A 26,487-nucleotide genomic window follows, 5' to 3' on the forward strand; every position below is an offset into this window, starting at 1 on the left:
AAATAGATGTTGGAGAGATGGCTCAGTGGTTAAGAGTACTGGCTGGTCTTCAGAGGATCCGGGTTCAAGTTCCAGCACCACATCTGTAACTCCAGTTCAGGAGATCCTGATGCCTCTTCTGGCCTCTGCAGGCACACTTACATGGTGCACAGACATGCATGCAGACAAAACACCCATAAACATGAAATAATAATTTAAAAAAACAACCCAAAATGAAGGCCATATGAATCCAGTTCTAATGGTGTCTTATAAAGCTTAGTCCATGTCATGACACCCGGTGTCAGGGATGTTAGCAGCAAAGTTATGAGTGAACTTTGATTTAGTTGTTCAGAACTATCTAGAGTTCTCAGTGTCTAGTTATATTTCACACACTTGGTATTGTTATAAGGTGCATTACTTTTTATTATGAATTTTGAAAAGTTGGAATTTAGCATTATTATAAATGAATGTATTTAAGGTCATTTTTTAACGTCCAAGTTGAGTGAACTGTGAGCCATGCTTAGCTTGTGAGCTTTCCTGGCAGAGTCCTCTGTCCAGATGGCACTGGCCTTTCCAAGGGTTAGAAATGAGGATTTGACAGAGCAGTGTCACCAAGGCTCTCCTGCTGGAGCACCGATGCTGCTTCCGGTACAGTGTCTCTGCTCTGGAGAGGAAGAGACGTTCAGATGCGGTTTCTCACGCTTGCCAGGAAGGAGGTCAGGAGCCTGTCAAATGAGGCCTGCCAGTTATCCTCCAGCCAGTTCTGCTGCGTGGGACCTGGAAGGGGTGAAGGCCACTGCCATTAACCTTCCTACTTATTTCACACATTGATATTTCACGATGTCAACACTCCTTTCTGGCTTCAGATAGGAACAGTAATTAAAACACTAGTGTTCAGTCATTCAGAGGTCCAGTGATTCAGAGCAGAAATGGCTTCTTTCCTTACTCTTGGACACTTTTGGCCTTTCAGATCAGTAGACATTAGAATGTAGACTAACTGCTGCCGCAGTGTTTGCTACACAAGCTAGTTTCTTAAGGCTTGTGTGTATGCCGTCTACTGTGGTGTTTTGGATATGTGAATGCATCTTGGGACGATTAAATCAAGCTAGCCTCCATTTGTCACCACCATAGACGTCTTTGTGATGAGAACATTTTAAATTCTTTCATAACTTACACATGTATGCTGTCAACAGTGGCTGCCGTACTGGGCAGTGTGCACCGAAACTTCCTCTCGGGCCTACCTAGACTTTGTCCCTCTTCCCAGCCTCCTCCCATTGCTCTGTCCTTGCCCCCAGCCTCTGGTGACTGCCACCCTGGACTTGTATTAGTTCAACAGCTGTCAGCTTCGTATGTGAGCGAGGCCATGCATTATGGGTCTGTGGGTGGCTGGCTGGCTTTACCTAGTGGTTCTCCGGGTTCACCCATGCTGTCACTGTGGTACGATTTTATTTCTTCTTTTTACACTGGTGCTGTCCCATTGTGTATATGTATCCTGTTTTCTTTTTACATCCGTCCATCTCAGGTGGTTTCCATTTTGTGGCTGTTTTGAACACTCTTGCAGGAACACTTGAGTTTCTCCAACATTTCCTCAGTTTCTTAATATACCTAGTAGTGGGACTGCTGGTCCACAGGGTGGTTTTCTGGAGAATGTCTATATCAGTTTCAGAAATGCATTGACTCGCTTACGTTCCCACCAACCAGTGTTGAAGGAGTCTGTCTCCTCACATTTTACCAGCAGTTAGCCTTTGTGTTTCTGACCGACATTCTGAGAAGTTCATTGTGGTTTTACTTCACATTTCCTTGATGTTAGTGATGTTGGACTTTATAAGAAAATAGCTTTTTTGAGAACTGTCATAGAAAAATGGTTTTAGGTGGTGGTTTACTTCCTGGTGTGTTTTGGACATCAGCTCCTCTCCCTATGCACGGTGTAGAGCCCTTCCTCTCACTGTGTCAGTTTGGAGTGGGTGTGATGGTGTTTGCCTTTGTGTGCGCTGTTAGAAACACAGGGCTTAGCAGTAAGCACCAAGGAGAGGGCCAGCAGGCCTGAAGAGCTGAGTGGCTGTGAGTGGGTCCTGTTACAACCACCAGCATTTTCTGTGCTTTCAACCATGGTGTATATTATGCCTTTAAGTTACCTAGTAGTCTGTTACATAAAGCTCAGGATATGGAGAAATGCAGAAAAAGTGCATGATGCTGCCATCTAGAGATGTCAGTGTTAGCTGCTTTTGTAATTTTCCCATTGCACACATGCAGATAGCTTTAGAGGTGTGTGACACGGTAGCATATATATGCTCTGTAACACTCTTTGGCTGGATATGGTGGCACTCTGAGCATCTCTTCATGCTCAGTGTTGTCTCTTGACTGCAGTGATTGCTTCTTGGAGGCCAGTCATCCCTGTCGGATGTGGATGTGCTTTTCCGTTTCCACTGCTGCAAACAGTGACCCACATGAAAAGCTATTTTTTTCTCTGTGCTAGTTCCACTGGCCTTGACTGTCACTGCAGGGTACAGCTCCTGCTAGGTCACAGCAAGGCTAAAGGTGGGAACTCATATAAGCTTGGGACAGCTGCCACCACGACACCAGCCTGTCAGGAGCAGTGTACAAGAGTGCCTTCCCAGGCCGCCCTACAGTCGCTTGTACCTGCTGGAGGCTCTCTTTCCCTCCAGAGAAGTAGACCTCCATGATACACAGTGTGCTTCCTCTTGGATGTCTTGCTTGGGTGTGGTAAACCAAGGCAAGAGTGAGGTACTCTCAGTTCCCTGTGGTGAACTTGAGATTGAGGATGTGAAGGAAGAGCAGCCCTGGGCAGTACCGGTTGGCAGCTGGGAATCTGCAGGGCTTCTTCCTTCCAGCCTGGATATCTAGCTAGGCGTGGGCACTCTGCTCAGGCGAGCTTGAGCTGCAGATGACAGCAGGCTTGCAGCTGTTTGCAGAGGTGAGAAGGCTGGGCTCCTTTGAGGGAGGATTTTATTTCTGTCGTAGCATTGAAAAAGTTCCAAAGGACCTCAGTCCCCAGCGTTGTAAGGGCTGAGCTGACTTAGGGAGTTAAAGTGAGGCTCTAGAAAGGAAATTGCTCATCTCTGGACTTCTCATCAGTGGCCTGTGTGAGTCTATGGTCCTAAAGAACTTGAGATGCCCGTGAGCGTTTGGTAGTGGAGCTAACAGAGGAGTTACTATGTAGTCTGCGGCTGGAGGGATAAGGAGGGTGGTTGGGATGTGGACAGAGCAGACAAGTTCTGTCTCTGATTCCCAACACTGGTTGTGGCGGTTGACTGAGAACACCCCATAAGCACAGGTATTTGAATCCATGGTCCCCAGTTGGTAGTACTGTTTGGGGAGGGTTATGAGGCGTGACCTTGTTGGAGGAAGTGTGTCCCTGTGGGTGGGCTTTGAGGTTTCAAAAACTTGCAAGGTGTGGTAGCTCACACCTTTAATCCCAGCACTTGGGAGGCAGGGGTAGGTAGAGCTCTGAGTTTGAGGCCAGCCCGGTCTACAGAGAGAGTTCCAGGACAGCCAGGGCCACACAGAGAAACTCTGTCTTGAAACAAACAAACAAAAAATAACCCACAAACAACAACAAAACAAAAGCCTTGCAGCATCACAAGTGTCCCCCTCCCCTCCATGTGGATCCAGATGGGCTCTCATCTGTTTTGCTGCCATGCCTCAGCTCCAGCGTCCACTTTTATTTTTTCTTTTATAAGTTAGGTTACAGTGTTTTGTTACTGCAGTTTAAAAGTAACGAAGACACTAATCATGCCTACTAAGAAGTTTCAAAGTCAAATGCACATAGTTAAAATATCTTCTTGAAAAGTAATTTTTATTTGTATTTTGTTGTCCATCCTGGTCAGCGTTATAACCTCAGCCAGCTTCTGGTTAACTGTGTCTAGGGATCTGAGGAGAGCTGAGACAGTGCTAGATTAGTGACAGGTACTGAGTTAACTTGCCCAGCATGCATGTCTGCATTCTTGGTGGAATTTAAAAGCTGTGTGTGTGTGTGTGTGTGTGTGTGTGTGTGTGTGTGTGTGTGTGTGTGAGAGAGAGAGAGAGCGTGAGAGAGAGAGCGCGTGTGCGTGTGTGCACACATGCGTGTGTGTTTCTAGAGTCCAGGCATCTCCTCCTTACCTGTCTTTCTGTGTGTATCCTCTCAATGTGAGCTTTGAATGGCACTAGAATATGGCTGTGTACAGAGCCAAATGAGGAATTACCTAGATCAGGCTGGCCTGGAGTGTGTCTGGGGGGATTATATTGATTATTAGTTGAGAGAACCACCCTGCGTGTGGGCCCTGAACTGTAAGACTGAAGAAAGCTTGCTGAGCATGAGCAGCAAGGGAGTGAAGTTCCGTTTGTTTCTCTTGCTTGTGAATGTGACGTGGCTAGCTGCTTGAGTTCCTGCCTTGACTTCCCCTCAGTGATGACTGGAACATGGAAGCCAAATAAACGTTTCCTCCCCGTCGGAGTGGACTGCTCTCTATAAAGAGCGTCGCTTCTTGACTTCTGTACTCCTGGACTTTGAGTTCCAGTAGTGTCCACCTGCTGGAGCTGTCCTTAATGATAGATGACTTATTTCCATGAGTGACTTGTAACCTGTTCTAGGAGTGTTGTAGCTTCTTCACAGCTGTCGACTCTTAGCAAGGGCCTAAGTGCCTAGAAACTGAGAGAGAGGTCGGGAACAGAGCTGTGGTCACCGGCCAGTAATTACTATGCCTTCTTGTTGCTGTGCTTGGAGAAGCCTGTCTTCTGTCCCATCTGCAGAGTTGGGGTCTGGGCAAGCGCAGACTGTCTCCATGCCACTCCTCCCTTCTTTCTGTTTGCTCTGGCCTGTCTGCCCGCCTGTGGTTCCTTGAACATGTGCCATTGTTTGTGGATCACTAAGGAGACGTTTGTTGAACTGGCAAAAACTCCACTAAGTGTCCATCCAGGGGTCTTGTGGAACCCTTAGGGACCATGGGTGTCCAACCAGGGGACCTGAGATACTTGTCAGAGACCTTGGACATTCTTCAGGAACCATGGGACCCCTCTAGGGATATTAGGGTGCTGTCAGAGACAAATGGTAGGGGGCTCAGTTGCATAGTGTCTATGTTCACCTCAGTTTCTCCCCTCTTCCCTCCCCATACACACCTTTATTTCATCCTTAGAACTCCAGAATTGTTGTTTCATTCTTTCCAAACCTCGCTGCATACACTGCTGCAGATCAAGTGCGATGGATAAGCAGCCTTTGCATCAGTGTCAGATGGTTTCTGGGACCTTGTCTCCAGTGGGTGCTGTCAGCCCTGACATACGGGATCAGTTGGAGAGGACAGATGGCTGGTAGATGGCTCTGTGCCACTTGCTGGCTGCTACTGACTCCTGGCTTTGGTGCTGGCTTCCTTGTGGTAGAGCTCAGTGGAAGGATGCCCAGGTCCTAGAGACCTTGAGGCCCTGCAGACTTAGACATAGTAGAAGTTGCAGAGTTGGAGGTCCCCAGGCTTAGTTAGGAGCTGTACCTGGCCCATTTCTTCAGTTCAGGGGAAGAGAAACTGAGGTAGGTGGTCCCAGGCAGCATGGAGGGCCACACATTGTGCAGCCTTTTCCGCTGGCCTATGTGCTTCTGCTTTGGGGGTGATAAATGCCTAGAGCTGTTTCAGGTCCTGTGCAGGACGAGGTGCTCCTTTAGTCCCCACTGTGGGAGGCTTGGGGAATCCTGGGAAGGGTGGTGTGTGAAATGGAGAAGTCTACGAGGAACTTTGCATTGCCATCCCGTGTCTCCATCTTGCGAGGAGCCCAGCAGAGCTCAGTTTGGTGTCCAGTGGATGGGCATGTGGGCAGTTAGTGGCTTAGGGTGGGTTCTGTGGGAAGATCTATGCCTGCTGAGGAGATAGGGCAAGGTTGTACCTCTGAGCCTCCAGGAGTGCAGGTTTCAGGCCAGGCTGTGGCTGTCACCCTAGGTAATGCTGCTGCTGTGCTGGGTGGCTTTTCTGGACTGGCTCATTTGACAAGGTAGGTCTGGGAACCTTCCTGGGAAAGCCTCTCTTAGTCTCCGGACAGTGATACTGCACCAGAGTAGGTAAAGGACCAGACATTCGTATGTGAAGTGTAGTATGTTTCATCCTGCTACATGAGGTCACAGGGGTGGACCAGACATTTGTATGTGAAGTGTAGTATGTTTCATCCTGCTACATGAGGTCACAGGGGTAGACCAGACATTCGTATGTGAAGTGTAGTATGTTTCATCTTGCTGCATGAGGTCACAGGGGTGGACCAGACATTCGTATGTGAAGTGTAGTATGTTTTATCCTGCTACATTAGATCACAGGGGTATTTTTCAGGGATGTTCAGGGTTGGCTGAACAGTAGGAAAATGCTTCATTGAGAATTGTGCGTTTTCAGTCCTTGTGGAAAATCATCCAGTGACAACCATGACATATGGGTGGCTGTGGAATGAAGCTTGAGGTGTGCAGTTGTAGCTGAGAGCCCTGAGATAGAGTGACTGCTGTTTCTACATGTGGGAATCCTGCAGTTAACAGTGACCTTCCACCTCCTTCCCTCTGTTTACTTCCTATCCCATATCACATCACAGTCGTCCCCCCCCCCCCCCATGGAACCCAGAGCTTTGCACAGGCTAGGTAGATGCTGTTTCACAGAGTTAGGTTCTTGCTCCTCCTTCCTTTCCTGGGTCTTTTCATTACCACCTTTCTGATCTCCTTGGAAAACAAGCCCTGCAAACCCCAGGCTATGGTCTAGTTGGATGGAGAAACCTCTCTCTACTTGACAGCTGCTTGTCCTGCATCTTTCTGTCTCTGAGTGTCCTTTGTGTTCTGAGTCAGTGAGACAAAAGCCAAACCCTCACACTGTGTTTGATGTGATGTCTAGACTGAGTATGTGTGAAAAATAACTCTACCTAGAACATGTATTTCTGCCCAAATTTGTATTAGTCTGTGTCGATGTTTTCTCTCGTAGTTCTGGACCCTAACTGCTCCTTCTCCCACAGCGTGGCACTGATCCCGTGGCCTGCACTACTTTACAGCAGGCTCACTCTTCTGTAGAGGCTTACAGGTGAGGGAGGTTCATACCTTTGCGGGCTTCAGTGTGGAGGAACTTGACAGAAGAGTAGCCAAGAGCAGGCGTGAGAAACACGCTTCTCTCCAGCTGTGGTTCCACAGAAGTAGGCCCAGGCTGCCCCTTGTGTGAAATGTAGGGGAGTGAACTGTAACGGTGCAGTCTCAGAAGGGCTGCCGGGCCTTCTAGGATTGCTCACTGCCAACTGGCTGGAGAATGGATCTTTCATTTTCCCTCCTTGAGAGGTTAGAGGTGGTGAGTGGATGCTAGAGAGCTTCCTGGCCTGTTGTCCTTGGAATGTTTCTTACATTAGAAACTTAGGCAGCTGGCTGGAAGGTGCCAGCCATCCTAATCACCTTGGACCTTTGTACCTGTCCAGTGCTGATGCTCTGCGTTTTGTTTTCTCTTTGTAAGTTTCTGCACATCAGCTTACATTTTATTTATTTTTTATTATTAAATATGTTTATTTATTAATTTTTTTTTCTATTTTACATACCAACCCCTGTTCCCCCTCCCTCCCCTTCTCCCACCTTCTCACCTCCCTCCCAATCTGCCCCTGTCCACTCCTCAGAGTGGGTAAGGCCTCCCATGGTAGTCAATAAAGTCTGGCATACCAAGTTGAAGGAGAGCCTAGCCCCTCCCCATTGTATCAAGGCTGAGCAAGGTATCCCACCACAGGGAATGGGCTCCAAAAAGCCAGTTCATGCACCTGGGATAAGTCCTGGTCCTGCTGCCAGGGACCCCATAAACAGATGGAGCCCACATTCAGCGGGCCTAGTTCGGTCCCATGTAGGTTCCCGAGCTGTCAGTCCAGAGTCAGTGAGCTCCAACTAGCACCTGTGAGCTGTCTCTGTGGGTTTCCCCATCATGTTCTTGACTACTTCTCCTCCTCCTCCTCCTCCTCCTCCTCCTCCTCCTCCTCCTCTTCTTCTTTTTTTTTTTTTTGAATGTTGAACCTCAATTAATGAAGGAGGGAGGAGGTCTTAAATACAGACTTACAGCACAATGGGGGAACCCCAGATGGCAGAAGTTCACTTCTGATTTTTTTTGTTTTTGAGCTGAGGATCGAACCCAGGGCCTTGCGCTTGCTAGGCCAGCACTCTACCACTGAGCTAAATCCCCAACCCCCCCCCCCCCCCTGATGTTTTACAGTCTTGCATCTAAGCAGTTAACGCCCAACTTGCTGGATTCACAGCTGAGGAGCTTCTCTTAAGCATTCAGCAGGGTGGAATCTCGCAGGGAATTAGCATAGGGAGGATATCAAGGTCAAGGTCAGCAAGCAAGGCAACAGTTACCCAAAACTCAGCTTACATTTTATTTTGCTGAGCTTTTAACTACATTATAGGCTTGGTGATTCTTCTGAATACTTGAATGCATGTGTTAAAATATAGATGCCAGCTTTCACAGTTTCCCAAGACACTCTTAATGTGGTAATCCGTTATTTCATGTTTAGTACATGTTCAGATACGCACCGTGTTCTCAAAGTGACATGCAGCCTTCCTGTTTTGAAGGATCTGAGTTGAGGTCGTGTATCTTTTACTTTGTCGTGCCTCTTCCGTTTCTTTTCACAAAGAACTGTTCTCTCACCTGTATCATTTATGACTTGGAATCCTTAACTTGCACTTACTCTTTTCAATTTTACGCACAAATATCCTTTGATTTTGTTCCCCATTATCCTCTCTTACCTCTTCCCCCGCACTGAACCCTCTTCCCGCACGTCCCTGTCCTTTGAAGACTTCCCCCTGTGGCCCACTGCGACAGTGTAGGTGAGCAGTTTCATGAGCGAGGATGACTTGCCCTCCCCTAGCAACCACTGCTGCCTCTACCTCCTCCAGGAGAGCTGGGCCCTTATGCATTGTGTCTCTCATCCACGAGGGGGTAGTGATGGGCCCAGGCTTGTACACATAGCTGCTTGCTGTGAATGCACGGATGTGGACAGCCATGGCATGTCCAGAAGACAGTGTCTCACAGCACTCCTTCCCATACTCTGGCTCTTAGGTGCTCCCCTCTCCCTCTTCTGCAGTGCTCCCTGAACCTTGGAGGCGATACTGTAGATGTTTGGTTTAGGACTGAGCAGACCATCATCATTTATTCTTAGCACTTGATATGAGTCTCCATAGTAGTGGTCACCTACTGCAAGTGGAGGCTTTTGTAATAGACCGAGAGCAGCATGATCTAGGGTACAAAGAAATATTTAGAAGGCAGTTGGATGCCTTGTCCGTAAAGCAAGACAACAGAAGTAGGTCGTGTGTCTTCCCTCTCCCCTCTCTTGAGCTATGACCATCTCAGTCATTGCTTTGGACCAGATTTCCAGTGCCAGGCACATTTTCCCCTGTGGAAAAGGCCTCAAATCCAGGCAGAAAACAGTTGGTTACTACTGTGTCGTCAGATTGGTATTCTGACTTGCAGGCTCTACACCTGAGTGAGAATGTTGATCCTTTTCTCCATCAGCAGACTGGACATCATCTTCTGTGGAAGCTAGCTAGTCAGGAGGAGGGACCCTTCTGGCATAGTTCCAGCTTGATTTCTCTTGATTTATTTTTACTTTTTGGACACAGTCTAACTGTATATCATCCCACAGTGGCTCCACTTGAGATGCTCCTGCTTTGTCTCTCCCTGCTCTGCAGGTGTCAGATTACAGTTGTGTGTCATTATGTCTGGTTAGATGTGTATCTGGTTGTGGTTCAGTTCTAATAAAATAATTTTGGCAAGAATTGTGCATGAAGGTGTTCCTGATTTCCTATACATTTGTGAGAGGGCTCTTAGTGTCTGCCTCTGTCTCTTTCTCAGGTGCTGAGTTAGCTCTCTGGGTTTCTGTTGTCCCTTGCTACCATGCAAGTCATCCTGTTAACACTTCCACACCTGCCTCCACACCTTCCAGGTGATGTCTGACCCCACTGGCCACCTTTGCTTGAATCATTTTCCTTTCGATAGTTGCTATTTGGTATGGGACCCTTGGGTGTGAAGCTGCCCTTGGGATATTAAGTCCTGGTCAGACATTAGTGAGTGGAGCTGGTGACATCTAGGCTAGGAGGTTGTTGTGTGGGAGAGGAGAAAACACTGCCCCCCCCCCCCAGCTTCCAGAACCAGTTATTTGTGTACACACTCATCCACTTCTGACCTCTGTGTTACTTTTTCTCTTATGCAAATTTTTTATTATCAGAGGACAGTCAGTCTGACCTAGACTGAAGCTCTGAGCTCAGTATTATGCACATGGACTTGAGGTGTAAAAGGAAAAGTGTTCCTCAACAAGAAGGAACCAATACAGGGCAGACATCTATTGACGTGAGAGGAAGGGGTTTGGAAGTTCAGAAGCAGAGATAGGCATCTGTCCTGAAGCACACTGGCCGCTGAGTGCAGGTCACTGCTGCGTCCTGCTTGCTTCTCAGGACCTGAACCACTGTGTAACTTGTGTGGAGATGCTGTTACTCTGCCACTTGAGCGGGGCTGACGGGCAGAGATGTGGTCTTGTGCCTGTGTCTGGTGTACACCCAGTGGTGGATTGACATTGGAGTGCATTTCCAGAGCTGCTGTGTTTGGAGTTATTTACCTGCTCCCACAGGGAGTGGTGGCTCTGCTGCCAGGCAGTGGACTGTGGAGTTGACTGTGGTTGTCTGGATGACAATCTCCTCCTCCTCCTATCATAGGCTCTTAAAGTTGAGGGTTTGGTCCGCAGTTGGAGGGACCCTTTGAAAAGAGTTAGGAGGTGTGGCCGTGTTGGAGGAGGTGTGTCACTGGGGGTGGGCTTTGAGGTTTCACCAGCCTGTGCAATTCCCAGGTTGCGCTCTCTCCCTTGGTGCCTTCTGCTTGTGGATCAGATGTAAGCTCTCAGTTGCTTCTCCAGTGCCATGCCTGCCTGCCTGCTGCCATGTTTCCCTACCACGATTGTAATGGACTCATTCTCTGAAACTGTAAGCAAGTCTCCAGTTAAATGCTTTCTTGTATAAAGTTGCCTTGGTTGCGATGTCTCTTCAAAGTAATAAAAAAGTAGCTAAGATAAATCGTATAGTGTAGTTGTGCATTTTAACTCTTCTTTGTGGTGGGGCTGCTCTGTGACCAGGCTGCCTCAGCCTCCTGAGTGCTACATTACAGGTGTGCACCACCAATGCTTCATTCTAATTTTCAGTAAGCGCGTTATAGATGATTTAAACACCTTGCACAGTTTGGGAGGAAATTTACCTAAGGCATGTAGGTTGTACTAGTCTCCAGTTTGCCTGTCGCTTGGCTGTGGTGTGTAACTTGGCCAGCGTGTGCGGGTTTGTTTTCTAGATGAGAAACTGGCAGCTTCAGGGGTGAGGGCAGTTTGACCTGGCTAGCTCTGCTCACTGCTGTCCCCTGCTGACTATGCAGTTACAAAGAACTAAGGCTGGGGGATCTGTAGGAAAAATTTGGAATTGTCTCAGTTTCTCTCTGTGAAGCAGCGACCTGGGATCATACCTTCCTCCCGCTCAGCGTCTAGTAGTCTTTAGCTTGGAGTTGGTCCTAGGAAGAGGTGTAGGGTCGCAGGGTCTGCTGACCTGAGTGCAGCTAGGCCACTGTGTGCTGAGAAATGGGAGTTTCCAGTGACAGTGGCCGGCTGGCAGCCAGTCGTGGAGAAACTTCTTGAACTGGGTTCCTTGGCCACAGAGGGGTAGGTGGATGATGGAAAACAGCATGGGGCGGGGTGGCCAGAGTGGACTGTGGTGAGGTTTGGGTTTAAGAGAGAGGAAGAGACACAAGTGTGAATATGGAAGAAAGTGTCTGGCAGGGGTTCAAAGGTTTTGAAAAGGTAGAAGGGGCACAGCTATGTGTGGCAGCATGGTTGCTGTCTTTGCACAGCACTCTGACCCTGCCCTGGGGTTGTAAAGCTGCATCTGTGTGTGTTGGGAAGGTCCCAGTGCAAGTAGCCCTGAATCAGTGGTTGTTGGGAGGAGCTTGGCGTTGCTAAAAGGAGAGGGAACCAGAGGGACAGCTGTGGACTGGAGTATCTGTAACCTGCCTTCCAGAATGGCACCTGGGTCATTATCTCCCAGTGCCTGCCCTGTGAGTGGAGCCAAGAGCATCAGTAGAGTTAGGGGAGGGACTGGTGTGTCAGCGATACAGTTTTATTAAAAATTAGGCAGAATGTTTTTTATCTCTTACCTTGGTGAGTTTAATCCTGAAGATGTTAGGAAGAATAGGAAAGGGCTGTAACCATTGCGCCAACCAGTGAACAGAACTCCAGGATGGGTTTTAGTGCTAGTGGGATTGCAGTAGGCAAGTAAGGAAAGATCAGCTTTGTGCAATGCATGTACTTATGGAGTGCTGCCACAGACGTGGCCCTCGTTAACTTAAGCACTATTCTGAAATGGGCATTGCTTCATTTCTACTTGGCTGTTTGATGGCGTCCCCCAGAAGCCCATCTCAAGCCTCTCTGGCTGCCCTATCTTTTCCCAGCTCACAGGCTTCCCTTGGAGTTTGCATGTAGTCTGGTTAAAGTGAAATTGCAGGTATTTATGGCTGTGGTGTCCAGTTGTCAGGAGGCCTGTGATCTGTACCTGCAAACCCCTTTCTTACCATAGCCTCCTTCGTTTTAGCTCAGAAGAGAAGGGGCTTGGTGTACTTGTGCTTTCTCCCTTTGTCTGTGTGTGTGTGTGTGTGTGTTTTCTTCAGTACTGAGGATTGAACTTGGAACCTCTTCACACATTGGTAGGCAAGTGCTCTCCCACCGAACTACATCTCCAGCCGTGTTTTATTGTCATTTTATTTACTTTTTGAGATAGAGTTTTATTCTTCAGTAGAGCCTGAGCTGGCTTTCGGCTTGTGACCATCTTGTGTCAGCCTTCTGAGTAGCTGGAGTTATGGTTGTGTGCCGCTATGTCAGGCCAGAAACTGCTTGACCTAAGGATATAGATGGTGGGCCTGGGCGTTGCTGTGGGCTGAGGGTCAAGGTTCCCTGTTGGCTTGCTGTAGGAGCAGGACTGCATTGTCCCCTTGGTTTTTGCTTACTGGGCTGCCCCTTTCCTGGTGCTTTGATGGGGAGAGTGGGCTTTATGGTGGTGTTTCTGGGCTGGTGGCTGCTTTAGCAGCTGAGTCATTTAAAGTATAAATACCAGTGCAGGTAGGGTGTTTCCAGGTCAAGCCCTTAGCCAACTGGCCTTCTCTTTGCCTTCCAGGCCTTGGGCTGCTTTCTATGTTGTGTCCAGGGCTTTTAGCTGTACTTAGGTACAGCTCCATTTTTTTCTATTGCTTCTCACAGATGTGCCTTGCTCATACCTCACGTTTCATGTGGTACTGGTGATCCAGCCCATGGCTCAGGGTCTGATGGACAAGTACTCCACCACTGAGCCCCATCCTCAGCCCTCTGTGCTCCAATCCTGTGACAGTAGCCAGCATGGGGAGCCGTCGTGTGGGTGGGAGGGGTTTACTGTGGCAGTTTGCTGAGTAGCAGGCAGGGAGAGCTCGAGGGAGTCTGAAGTGCTCTCTAGGAGCAGAGCCTTGGCTAGAGCCTCATGCTTCTAGTCCTCCTGGACCAGTGTAGCTGAGCTCTCGGGATCGCCCTTTGGGTGGGATTACTAGCTCCTCCTCCTCCTCTGGGTGTCTGTCCTGGGAGTCCAGGACAGTGGATCTGCTTGCTGTTAGGATCTAGTGTGCTGCCTGCTCTCCTGAGAGAGGGTTGGGGTGCTGCTCAGCCTCTCTGTCTAAGGCAAGGGTTGTGGGTGCAGTTGCTCACACTGCTTGATGTCAGGTGGCGGCTTCATGGGGCTGTTCCCACCTCTGAGGATTTCCAGGGCCCATCCGCTTCCCCAGCAGTCTTCTAAAGTTTTATGCCGACTGCTCACAGCCTCTCTTCCCTTCCTCCCACCCATTTAAAGCTTTTCACTTCTCACTTGAGTGTGCTGTGTGGGGAAGGAGAGGGCCGCTCGCAGTGTGTCCAAGCCTGGGTGTGTAATTGCTGTTAGTTTGCATGTTAATATTCTCACTACCTTCCAGAGCTGTGACTGCTGTCCCTTCCCTTATGTTTAGCCCAGTCAGGTGCCAGGCCTGTCCAGGGCTTGCTGTGGTTGGGTTCATGTTCGTGACAGGCAGCAGTGCTTGGCCAAGTGGTTAAGGGCGGGGGGCAGGCTGTATAGGATGCCTGTATGGAACTGCACCCTGCTCTCCTCCTCTGGCTGGCAGTGTGCTGTTAAGGGCAAAGTCCACATGGTCTGAGTCAGCTTATTTCTGCGCATCAAGGCTTCCTTTCCCTGTGTGGAAGATAAAATCAGCACATAGTCTAAACTGGGAGGTCCGGGCTGTGCACACATTGGTGTGACATTATTCCTCAGCAAGTTTATTTCCACTCTGCCCTGGCTGGAGCTGCCTGTCCCAGCTGTGCTTTATGAAGGTTTCTCCTAGGCTAGGGAAGGATGTATTTACAACAGTGTGTAAATGCCTGTGCTTCTGTCCCTGTTACTGTGTTCTCAGCCATCTCTTTGCTCTCTGTAGGCCCTCCTGGAAATCACCGACAATAATTGATTATGTCTCTATGGATATGTGTTCCCTGCCATAGTGTTTGCATGTTGTTGACCGAGTAGATCCACAAACCAGTAAGATGTGCTTCTGATCTGGAGGGAGGTGGCTTGTGTGGGGTTGTGTCAGGTGAAAGTGCTGTCTGTAACCGCTAGAACCTGTTATGGAGCTCTGTTTTATTCCTGGGAGTGGGAGGAGCTGGTGGAATCAAGTTCAAAATCTGGAGACGCCAAGAAGATGAGGAGCCAGGCTGGGTTTTACTGTCTTAACAGTATAGACCATTTGCACTAAACTTAAATAGCACCACTTACTTAAGATTCATTGTCATTCTTGTTCTGAAATCACAGATTCCATTTGACAGTATGATAAGACAAAAATATATTTAAACTTTGCAAGCAACACTTCAGAAATATCTGCCAAGAGTCATGATTTTGTGCGTGCCTGTGTGTTTGTGAAATATAGCTTCCTCAGAAACCCTCTGTAGTGGAACTGATGTCAGGGTGTTGGGGAGTTGAGGCCTGGGGTCAGTCTCCTGCACCAGTGTTTCATTCCTGTTGAGATGGGGGTGAGATGGGGAAGAGAAAGAACTTTCCCAGGCACTTTGTGGGTGTAGCCGCCTAGGGATGTCATGTGCGTGTGAGTCACTCTGCTTTGCTTTCAGGTCAGTATTGCAAGGTAGATCATGTCAGTTATGGTAGCCAGTGAGCTTGTGCTTGTGTGGCTGGGCTGCTCTGAGTCTGAGGAGACAGTGGGCACCGGGTGTGGGAGCAGTTGGTGGGACTCGGATGTCAGCAGGTGAAATGTCAGGGTAGGCTCTGTGTGTTTAGTGCTGGTGCTGAATCTTCTAAGGTCTGAATTACATGCTGTCCAGGTTATTGGCTCCTGGCATGGCTCTCCTTCCTCTGTCTCAGTGGCCACTGGCTTGGCTTGTGTCTTGGGAGTCTTAACACCCTTTTCTTCTTGAACAAGGAGAGGTGCTCTTCTGCTTACTGCTGTGAGCTACATTGATTTAACTCCTAATAAATACATAGTACACATGGCTTGCAAGAGTACAATTCTTGAAATTGTTGGCCCTGGCTTCCTTTTGCTTGCATTAGGGAGCTTTATCTTTGGAATGAGGACACAGGGAATCCAGGTCTCCTCCCAACAGCCTTACAGTGATGGTTTCTTGTTATCAGGATTTCCAGCCCATTGAGGCCTTCAGGCTGCCAAATGCCTGCAACTCCAGCCAGCATTTTGATGGCTTCCCACCTAGCAACTGGGAACCACATCCATGCAGCAAGCTGCTTCTGAACATAGATTAGAACACTGCAGATGTTTGCTGTTCAAGTTCCTGAGTTTGGGAATAGTTGTAGAAGTGTGTGCTTGCTCAGGTGTCCAGAGACGACACAGTGTAGAGGCCTACCTGGGGTGGTGTTGTCCTCTTCTGCCTGATTCTGTCACTTACTGAGGGCACAGTGGGGCCCTCTGGGAAGGAGCACGCTCTCTCACAACCAATTTGCATACATTTAGGCATCTTCTTTTCTTTCTTTTGAGGTTCTGTGAAGCCTTAGCTGCCAGTAGTTTATTCTTACTGTGTTTTGGATTTGGCGGAAGGGGATCCTTGTTTGCTGGGGAGTGCTGACAGTGCTTGCTCAGGGTCACCTTTAGTGGACAGGAGGAGCTGCTGTGTTGAGCTCTTGATGGGTGGCCTGTGCTCCTGTAGTCTTCTTGGTTGTGTTTGGAGGTGGAAGATGGCTCCTTGCTGAGGGACCTTGTTTATGTATCACTTTCCCACCCCTGTGCCTCACACCAAAGGCTTCCCTGACCAGTTCTGCCAGCTGCAGGTAGGTGTCTCTTGACAGCAGCTCCACTCGGCCCGGCCCTTCCCATTTGAAGAACCTGGTCAGAGGCCTGTTGACACTCCCTAAGGTTCCTGGAACTTACGCTCCATGTGATGGGCCACAGCCTGACAGTAGGCTGACCAGTTTTATATGCCTGCAGGATGCAGACTTCTCCAGGGAACTGCAGTGAGGAAAAGTCCAGCTGCAGTACACCTAGGTTAGAGAAATAAAGAAGGTCAGGAAATTGTGTCCTGATAGGAAAGTGCTGGGTTGATCAGCTTCCAGCAGCTGTGCTCTGTAGGCTTCTGTTTGTCCAGCTGTTCTTTTGGTTGAGACAATGTTATAGTTTGGTCAGAAGTACTATATTTGGGGACATAGGTGACCAGGCGTGTCCATGCCTGCTCACAGGATCACTGTGATGACGCCAGCTTGCCAGGCAGATACTGTGGACAGTTGAGTACCACATTCTTCCTGTTTGAGGCATTCATCCAAGAGCTAAGCCTGACATTGCATTTGGCTATTACAAATTACCATAAAACAGGGACTGTGCAAATAGAGCACTTTCAGGTGTGGAAGAAGTATGGCAGGAGACGGTGTCTAGACCAGAGTGTAGTCTGTGAAGATCAGAATTAGCCCGTCTGGGAATGTGGCCAGCAGGTGAACATCAGGGCAGGAGAGGGGCAGGCAGTCCTTCCTGAAGCACATGGGTACCTCTGGCCTATGTGGCGATGACCTCCTCCTGTGTGCTGTGAAAGCCTGCCTCCCTGCCAGGCTGTGTGGTCTGTCCTAGATTCCCCGTGGTTCCAGGGAGCAGTCCTGTGTGTCACTGATGGCCTTATCTGGGAGGTGTTCCAGGGAAGGTTCCAGGCCTCTTCTCTGGTTCCTTTAGTGCTAATGTTCTCTGAATTAAGGATTTTTGCTGGCTAGATTGCTGTTTGGGGAAGCAGTCTGTTCTGCTCATTGTTGGGTTTCCTGTGGAGGAAGGTAGCAGTAAGCTCACTGAGTTCTGATTTCACGCCGAAGCTCATTGGCAGGCAGCTGCAGCCAGTCAGATGCTCCGTGGTGTCTGGGTAGGAAAGCTATATAGTCTTGGAATAACAGGAAGCTTCCCATATTTCACATCCTGTTGTTCTGGGGTTTATGACTTGCTGCCTCTCCATAATGAAGGTTAGTGGACATTTGTCTGTGTGTTTCTTGTGGAATACCTTAACTTGAATTTTCCAGACCTTAGAGCTGAAGGTCAGATCACTCTTACAACATTTTATAATCAAGGGAACTTCACAGTTTGCATGAGGAAGCTAAGGCTTAGGCGGGACAGTACCTTTTATTCTTTAAAAAGGTGCAACCTAACCTATTGTGATTCTTAAAAATCTCAACAGGGATATGAGCCTAGAAAGTGTGCCTGTTTGGGCTGGCTTTCTGTAAGTTACAGGATCTGATCGCACCCCATGAAAGTTCTGAGGGCTCTGCCGGAAGAGGTCGAAGAAAGACTGGCCCGCTGAGACCAGTGGAGTTCTGATTGACAGTCGCTTTTGGCTTTTGGGGTTTTGTGCTTTGGCTTGGTGCTTGGGAGCTTTCAGCAATGTCCCTTTTGAACTGTTTGCACCCTTGGCCCCTTTCTTAAGGTACAGCTGACTCTCTGGATGGGTGACCCACAAATCCACTCAGTCCAGGTCCAGTATACATTGGTTGGGCAGTGGGAGATGTGTAATTGGTCTCTTCAGACTTTAGGCCCTAGGATGGAGTGCATACATCATGCCGCCGGCCATGCGGTTCTTCTCGGGTATAAAAGTACTTGGGATTTCTGGGAGCTCAGCAAGGCTTCAGGAAGTAAGCTGAGTGAGACTCAGCAGGAAGGAGGTGGGGTGTGGGAAGGCAGGAAGGGGTGGGAGGGGGGAGTTCCTGGCACTGGCTGAGAGGCTGCAGGAGGAGGAGGGTGGCCAGCCTGCAGGTGCTAATCCAGGGCAGAGGATCAGGATTGTTCTGTTTTACTTCAAGGAGCGAAAGGATGCTAATTTTGTGTGCATTTTGGCATCTAGCTTTTGGCATTTGGCATTAGCTTTTCTTTCTATAATTTGTACCAATTAGATTTGTCTCACTTTTTCTAGAATACGATATTGGATGATTGGGTTATCAAAATTAGTTGTAGAAGAGGTTATTTAGTGATCAAAAGTGACACATAGTCTTTAGAGATTATTTGGAAAAAGTTGTGCATGTTTTAGCATATTTGTAAGCAGGTATATGTGTGCACACACTCCTCCAAACAAAAGCCAGATGTGTTTAGCCAGGTGATTTTCTGCACATTCTCTCCTAGAAATAGGTGGGCAGTACATCGCATAACACACAAATGCACACTCACAGGTACACATACACGCATTTGGAACCCCTACCCCGTCTCTCTCCTGGGATCTGCTTTATCTTCCATCTGTCATCTGTGCTTTCCTGTGTCGCATGTCCCTTGTGTGCTGTTGCCTTGGGTGCTGCCTTTCGTTTGCCTTCCTTATGTTCCAGAAGAGAGCTTCTTTGGCGTGTCTTGTCCTGCGGACTCTGCACAATGGGGGGGGAGGGAGGGTTACAACCCACCATGAGCCTTTCCTGAGTACCTTTACTGGTGGACCCGGCTCACACCCTGGCTTCTGCCTGACCTGGGTGGAGAAGGGCACAGAGCTGGGTCTGGTCCTCCTCCCAGGGCTTGCTGTCTGTGTGGCAATGCCTCACGAGGGAATGCCAATGGACTCTTTCCCAGGGACCCACTCGGAGGTTGTGCTGCCTCTTGAGTGTTTCAATCAAGTGTGCTGACTGTGTGTGGCCACTTGTCATTGGCAGAGTTTCATTTACCCTGTGCCAGCATATAACATGGCACTAATTTTTTGTTTTGTTTCTTCTTCCAGACTTTTGATGCAAATGATTTGTACCAGGGGCAGAACTTTAACAAGGTCCTCAGCTCCTTGGTGACACTGAATAAAGTGACAGCAGGTGAGACTGATGGAGTGTCTTCGGGGGAGAGTGCGGGCTCACGTCTGTTCCTGGCAGCAAGTAAAGTGGCCGTCCTGGGCCAAGAAGAAGCGTCTTTGCCATTGGACGTCTCGTTGGTCCTGCTGCTGCGGGTGTTCTGGGAGGCTGGGCGCCATCAGCACAGGGTTGTCCTGAGCCCCTCCTCATACAAGCACAGACGTGCTGTGGTTGTGGTGTGCAGCCTGCCCTTTCCCTGAGCCCTGGCTTTACAGCAGGAGTGGGGTCTGCTGGTTCAGAGCACTGGGTGTGTCTTCACTGGTACATGGTGTGTGGTCACTAGTGGGCTGTGCTGGCATGGCATGCGCTGTGTAGTCCAGCTGAACAGTAAAGGCTCTGCCAGTAGTTTTGTGTGTGTGATGTTGCACCCGACACATTCTTAGTACTGTCTTCAGAAAGTGCTAGCTTGTCGTGACATCGAATGTTACCTCTGCCTCCTTTCTGATGGTATGGCATGTTGTCTCAGAGAAGGGCACATGCGCTGTGCTGGAGACTTAATTGCCAAGCAGTGCCTTGCTGAGCAGTTAACAGTGTTTTTCTAGTTGAAGGGAATGTTTTACAAACACCTATAAAATGGTTTGCAAACTTGAGAATTACACTAGAGAAGAACTGGTAAGTTAGTCATCCCCAGATCGTTTCTGGAGAGGTAATTGGGGAATGAATGCATCATTTATGGGACAGAGAATCTGCTCTTTGTTACTGTGTAAATGGCCTGCTTTGTTGTGGGCTTTTGGTGTGTCCCTCCATGCTGGCCCAGTTTCAGAGCCAATGTGTGTTAAGGGTCCATGGTGTCAGGCGTCTGCAGCACTTCTTCTTTCTGTGTACACGACCTTTTCAGACATCGGACTCGGAAGTGACTCTGTGTGTGCGCGGCCCTCTTCACATCGGATAAAGTCTTTTGATTCTCTGGGATCCCAGTCTTCACATAGTAGGACTTCAAAATTGCTTCAGAGCCAGTACCGAAGCTTGGTAAGTAAGATGTTGTATTTTGATTCACAGGCATTTTGGACATGAGAGGCTGCAGATGTCCCTTGGGGCATGTATGTGTGCCCATGCAGATGGGATGTGGACCATTGTGGGCTCCTGGCCTTTCTGGGTGGTTCTTGCTGTGTGTGTGGTGGCATCTGCTTCTCACTGGATTCTCCCAGATACCAAGATGAGTGCTTTTGGAAGCTTGTTTTATTGGGATTGTGTTGAAGGCTACAACTGCTCATCTAGAGAAGCACATGCTTTGACACATCCCTAGGGTAATTGCTCACTGTGTACATGAGTGTGAGAATAAACAGTACCTGTATGCATAAACCTAGCTAGTAGACAGGGATGGTGCAAGAACCTGCCTGCCGCCAGGAGTTGCAGAGTGGGACCCAAGTGTGGAACAGGCAGTGCACTGAGGGTACGCATCACTCACAAGTGCTCTTGAGTGTGGTCAGCTGTATCCTTCCATGTCTTTCTTCTTTTAGCATTTCTGTGAAGAAGCTACTCAATCCAGTCAGCTCCTTCTTGAGACTCACCATTAGCAAACCTTCCAGCTTCCTTGTTGAGTTAGAGCATGTGAAAACCATGGTCCTTCCTGTCCATCTCTGTAAGGACCTGCTCATTTGACTCACTCAGGAGCGCTTCCCTCCTCACCTCTCCCGGGGGTCCACTGCCATCCCACTAGCTTGAAAGAGGATGTTGTGGGCATATGTCCACGGGTGCAGCTTCCCAAGATCGGAAGACCGAAGGCGGTTCTTCCCTGCCTAAAGCCTACTTTCCAGGCCCCTAAGAGCTCAGAGCTGGGACCTTTACTCTGGCAGCCCAGGACCTGAGGGTAGGACCGCCTTCCTCGGAGAACCACTGCCTGCGAATAAAGGCTGGAGTTGGGTAATGAGAAGGGACAGGACATCAGGAGAGGGTGACAGTGGGGTGTCCGGGGAGTTGCTGCCCTTCTGCCCCAGTCCCCTGCTGGTGTGGGGTGGCAGTCCTCATTCCCCTAGAGGAGATGTAGAACTTCTCAGAAAAACCAAAATTGCTATATGGAAGGGGACAGCAGGCATTTCTTTACTCAAAGTCTTAAGTGTGGATTTCTAACACACTCCTCTTGTCTGTCTGTCTGTCTGTCTATCTATCGCTATCTACCTATCATCTATCTGTCATCTACCTATCATCTATCGATCAGATATTTCTTTTTTTTTTTTCCTTTTCTTTGTTTTTCGAGACAGGGTTTCTCTGTGTAGCTTTGCGCCTTTCCTAGAACTCTCTTTGGAGACCAGGCTGGCCTCGAATTCACAGAGATCCGCCTACCTCTGCCTCCCAAGTGCTGGGATTAAAGGCGTGCGCCACCACCACCCGGCTCGATCAGATATTTCAAGATAGAGTTTCTCTGTGTAGCCCTGGCTGTCCTGGAACTCAGTCTGTAAACTAGGCTGGCCTTGAACTCACAGAAATCTACCTGCCTTTGCCTACAGAGTGCTGGGATTAAAGGCATATGCCACCATCACCCGGCCCTCTTATATTTTAAAAAGGTAATTTAAATACTGCTTTGTGAGGTACCCCTCAGCAGAGGAGCAGCAGCAAGTTCAGGAATGTGAGGATGCCCATGTGCTGTCACATTCTGTCTTTTGAGCTCTACTGATACCTTTAGAATGTCTGGGTCTGAGTGTTCATCCACTGATAGTTAAGTATGGCTCTAGTTCTCAGTGTGGCTCTCAGGGTTGGGGTCAGAGTTAGTGTAAGCATTGCTCCTGGCGTCCCTCATCTCTGCGAGGAATGACTAGACTATTAGGGCATTTCCTCCTTTCTTGGAGCCAGGGACCCCAGACTTCTCTGCTCTCCTGATGCTGCTTTGGTCCCAGTCCCCGAGGTGACAGACTGTGCTGCTGGAACCCATGCCACAGCTTACTCACACTAGTTTTATTAGTGCAGTACTCAGGGAAGACGCTCTGCTGCCTCAGTACACTGCGCTTGTCCTCCTAGAGCTGGTCTCTAAACTGCTCGGTGCATCTGGGAGTGAGTGGAATGTGCTTTCTCCTGTGTCAGCTGCATCCGTTGATCACCCTTTTCTGTTTTGTCACGAATTTCCTGATTGAAAGGAAGTCTGCTGTGCAGTGAGGGGCGTCTTCTGTTGGGCCTTTGACACCGTGGGAGGAGTCAGCACCGCGGGGGTCCTGTGCCAGCCTTCTGTCTCTGTGATGGGGCTGCCTGCTGCTCTCCAGTGGGCAGGTGGCCGGCACTCCTGTGGTCTTCATGGATGGCAGTGGCATGGGCAGAACAGTGGTGGTCTGGCCCTGGGGCATTCCTCACCCCAAGATGCAGGTGAACTGAGGCCACCCACTGTAGCGAATGGCTGTGTGGTATCTGGTCCCTAGAAATGTGAGTGCAGGTTTTGCAGATGGACTCTCTTTGTTTCTGTGGCAGTGGGGAGAGGCTTGTCTGCTGTTTGTTGTTGTTGTTGGGGAGGGGTCGCTGTTTGCTGGATTTATACTTACCAGCCTCTCCTGAGCCTCTGGATGGAAAGAGAGAACTCCAGGTCTCTCACGCTTCTCAGGGAACTGGAAGTGAGCACTGAGCATCCAGAATGAGAGATTGTGGCTGAGTGCTTGTCAGCATCTTCCAGTAGGTGCAAGTTTGATGAAATAAGTGTTCTTAAATACTGATGGACATGTTGATTGGGGTAAGTGTGTAGAGCTTTTTTGGAGATCAGTTTAGAAATACCTATAAAAGTTTAAATGTGTTACACATATCTCAGGACCATTTTTTCAGTGGAACCTTTGCAAGATAAGAGAAACATTTATGCAATACATAGACAAACATTGGGAATGACCTAAAAATTAGCGGCACAAGTGTACAGCGTGCCATTATGCAGTTGGAAACATGTCCACAGTGTAGAGATTAGTTTTCAAGGTAGAGACAGGCACACTGATTGCATCCAGATGTGTGAGTGTGTTTGTGTGTGTATGAGAGAGAGAAGGAGAGAGAGGGGGGGGAGAGAGAGAAAAAGGGAGAGGCAGGCAGAGGGGAGGGGAGAGAGCACGAGTGTGCGAGTCTGTAGGAGAGGTAGTATAGAGTGCCTTCCTGGGCTGTGATCCGACAGAGGTCAAGGTGCACAGGAAGGTGGGAAGCTTCATGTTTCTGTATCTAAGATACTTTACTGCTGTGTGTTTGTTTATTTTTGAGACAGCGTCTGTCTTTGTAGTATTGGCTGGCCTAGAACTCACTGTGTAGACCAGCAGAGGTCCACCTGCCTCTGCCTCTGCACTGGGATGAAAGGCTTGTGCTTTGCTGCTGTTTAAATGTTTGGAACATTTATAATTATGTTTTGGCTACCTTTGTGACAGTGAAGTGTAACTGTTTTACAAGAAAGTAGACTGAACTTCATGGCAATCTCTCCCACTCCTCCCCACCTGTCTTCCAGGACATGACTGATAATAGCAACAGCCAACTGGTAGTACGAGCCAAGTTTAATTTCCAGCAGACCAATGAAGATGAGCTCTCCTTCACGAAGGGCGATGTCATTCATGTCACACGAGTGGAGGAAGGAGGCTGGTGGGAGGGCACGCACAGCGGCAGGACTGGCTGGTTCCCCAGCAACTATGTGCGCGAGATCAAGCCAAGTGGTGAGTGGCTAAACGACCATGGGAGGAGAGCCAGAGGGTGTGAGTGTTCTAGGGTGCTGAGTGCCTGTTCTCCATTGAGTGCCGGGAAAGATCCTGGTCTTGGATGGCATCTTTAGGTCAGTGGAATGAACTTGTATTTTTTCCTGCACATTGGGATGCTGGGTAAAGGCCCCTATCATTATAAACTGGCTTTGCATCACATCGTGATATTTCCAGATATTCTCCTAAGGAAAACTTCTTTAAAAAAAAAAAAAAAAAGATTTATTTATTTATTATGTGTACAATGTTCTGTCTGCATATAACTACACCCCAGAAGAGGGAACCAGATCGCATTATAGATGGCTGTGAGCCTAGGTTCCTAGGAATTGAACTCAGGACCTCTGGAAGAGCTGCCAGTGCTCTTAACCTCTGAGCCATCTCTCCAGCCCCTAAGAAAAACTTCTAAGGTCTGTTAATTGTTATCTCTTGCTTTTTGAGACAGAGTCTGGACATGTTGCCCAGGCAATCTTGGGACCCCTGAGCTCAAGTAATCCTCCTACCTCACCCTTCTGAGTAGCCAGGCCTACAGGTCTGTGCCCCTGTGGCCACCGTTCACTTTTATTGTTACCATTATGCTTTATATTTTAATTTATGCCTTTTTATGGCCTGTGCTAGGTTGTATATGTATATGTGTGTGTGTGTGTGTGTGTGTGTGTGTGTGTGTGTGTGTGTGTGTGTATATTTTAACTACTATGGACTTATTTATTACCAGTTAGGCACAGGCAAGCAATTTCTGCCATGTATTCTATGAAAATGTGTTGATTTTCCTGAGTTTCCTGTGATTAACACGTTGTTCAGGGACATGTGCTCTTGAAAGTGCACAGCAGCCTTCAGCCCATTTCATGGTGCTTAGCTGTGATTTTTGTCTTGGAGTGGTTTGGGCCATGCGGGTCAAGGCTGTGGAGTCCTGGAGTCGGGTGACGTGGGACTCAGCAGAGGTGCTCTTGGTTGATGGCTCTCGGTGCTGCCCTTCCCGACACAGGCACTGCTTGTCATGCTCCTGCAGCCTGCCACGCTTGTGTCAAGAAGCAGCCTCACCAAGACTGCTCATTTTCAAGGACTTACAGCAGGTTTTGTGCATGCGTGTGCGTTTGATCTTGCTTTCCTGCTGAACTTGGTTAAGATGTTGTTGTGAAATGCAAAAGAAGTAAAACGATGTCTTAGGCAGGGCTGTTAGGGAAGGGTCCCTCATGCTGTGAGCAAGGTCCCTTGGGCGTAGAGACTGGCTCTGTGAGAGGTAGTTGTTAGGCCTGGTTTTTCTAAGTCATGGAGCTAACTCTCTTCTACTTTGAACAGATGCAGTAGGAATGTCCCATGAAATTTTTACTTCTCAGGTATTTTTCAGTTCACCCAGCATAAGAAGTACCACTAGGTGGGCATGGGGGTGTGTGTGTCTCAGAGCCCTCTTGACCTGACTGCTGGCATATACTTTCAAATAGATGCAAATGTTCTTAATGTTGTTTCTTGACAGTATGCTGTCTAGAGCATGCCTTGCATGTGGGGTTGCTGTTGCACCTTGGGCGTGGTGTGAGAGCTAGGCAGAGGAAGCTCTGGGAAGGGCCAGCCTTGTTTGGTGTAAGGGTCAACTCCCCACTCCACCCTCAGTTCTTAGGTTTGCTTTATTTCTGAGTATGTGTCTCTGCCAGGTTAAAGTTGTGCCAGGTTTCATGGGCATCAAAGATGTATATTGGGGATTGGGAGATGGCTCAGTGCTGGAGCATTTACCAAATATGTATGCGCCTCTGAGTTTACTCCACATTACACACCTTCAAGAGTAGTTTTTGTAAGGAGATAAGTTGAATTCATAGGTTTTGTGCCAAATTGAGACCTAACTTGCTTTGTTTGGAAATTTTTCAAATTTTTTTAAATATAAGAAATACCACAGTTTTGCACATTAGTGTTAGGCTGAGTGTCCTCTATTTGGCAGTGAGACAGGAGTAGCCTCCTGGGAATAGTGCCTGCCTACAATATTTTCTGTCTGAGCTGACTGTGAAAAGTTAGCCAGTCTAATTCTAAAATGTTGGTAGTCCAGGCATAATGTGTGAAAACTTTTAAAAAGAAATTCAGCTTCTTTGTAGCCAGCAGTGCAGGATAAAATACTAGGATGTCAGTTACATTTTGGCATTGCATTTTCTAGTAGTTTATGTGGTATTCTAATTGTGGGATGGGATTCCCTTTTGTAATTTATAGCATAGTTGGTGCTTAGTTTCTGAGAACAAAACTGCCCATTGGAAAGCTCCTCTGACTGGAATCCCGCCAGGGCCGTCCTCACTGAACCAAAGCCGGAGTCCATCCCCTTGACTGAACCTTCTTTTACATTCCATTCTGTTTGATTTACAGCTTATGTGCAAACAGAAAAGCCCAAGGCTGCTTCTGAGAGGACTTTTCTCTCCTTCACCCTTGTGAGTCTCTGGGAAAGGGTAGTAGCCACGGGCTGTTTCCCTCTTGTGGTGTGACTTGGAAATGTTCTTGTCACGTTTGGTGTTGATGCTTTTGGCCTCTCTGCACAGCCTGTTTTGAATAGCTCCTCACTGA

At 48.5% G+C, this 26,487-nt stretch overlaps 1 protein-coding gene across 6 annotated transcripts in view; it reads left to right on the top strand.

Annotated features, from left to right (window-relative positions):
• Nucleotides 1-26,487, top strand: part of Arhgef7 (Rho guanine nucleotide exchange factor 7) — a 111,182-nt gene that overhangs the window by 37,229 nt on the left and 47,466 nt on the right. For 4 of the 6 annotated variants that reach the window (XM_036209227.1, XM_036209226.1, XM_036209225.1 and 1 more), the window contains 3 exons: nucleotides 19,198-19,282; nucleotides 20,157-20,287; nucleotides 23,712-23,913. In XM_036209227.1, coding sequence (XP_036065120.1) covers nucleotides 19,198-19,282; nucleotides 20,157-20,287; nucleotides 23,712-23,913 — 418 coding nt within the window. Of the gene's footprint in view, nucleotides 1-17,423; nucleotides 17,474-19,197; nucleotides 19,283-20,156; nucleotides 20,288-23,711; nucleotides 23,914-26,487 lie in introns of those variants that run through there. The other 2 variants (XM_036209230.1, XM_036209228.1) reach the window with 2 other exon arrangements.

The sequence above is a fragment of the Onychomys torridus genome, chromosome 17, assembly GCF_903995425.1.
Source record: "Onychomys torridus chromosome 17, mOncTor1.1, whole genome shotgun sequence".
In the NCBI taxonomy this organism is placed as follows: Eukaryota; Metazoa; Chordata; class Mammalia; order Rodentia; family Cricetidae; genus Onychomys; species Onychomys torridus.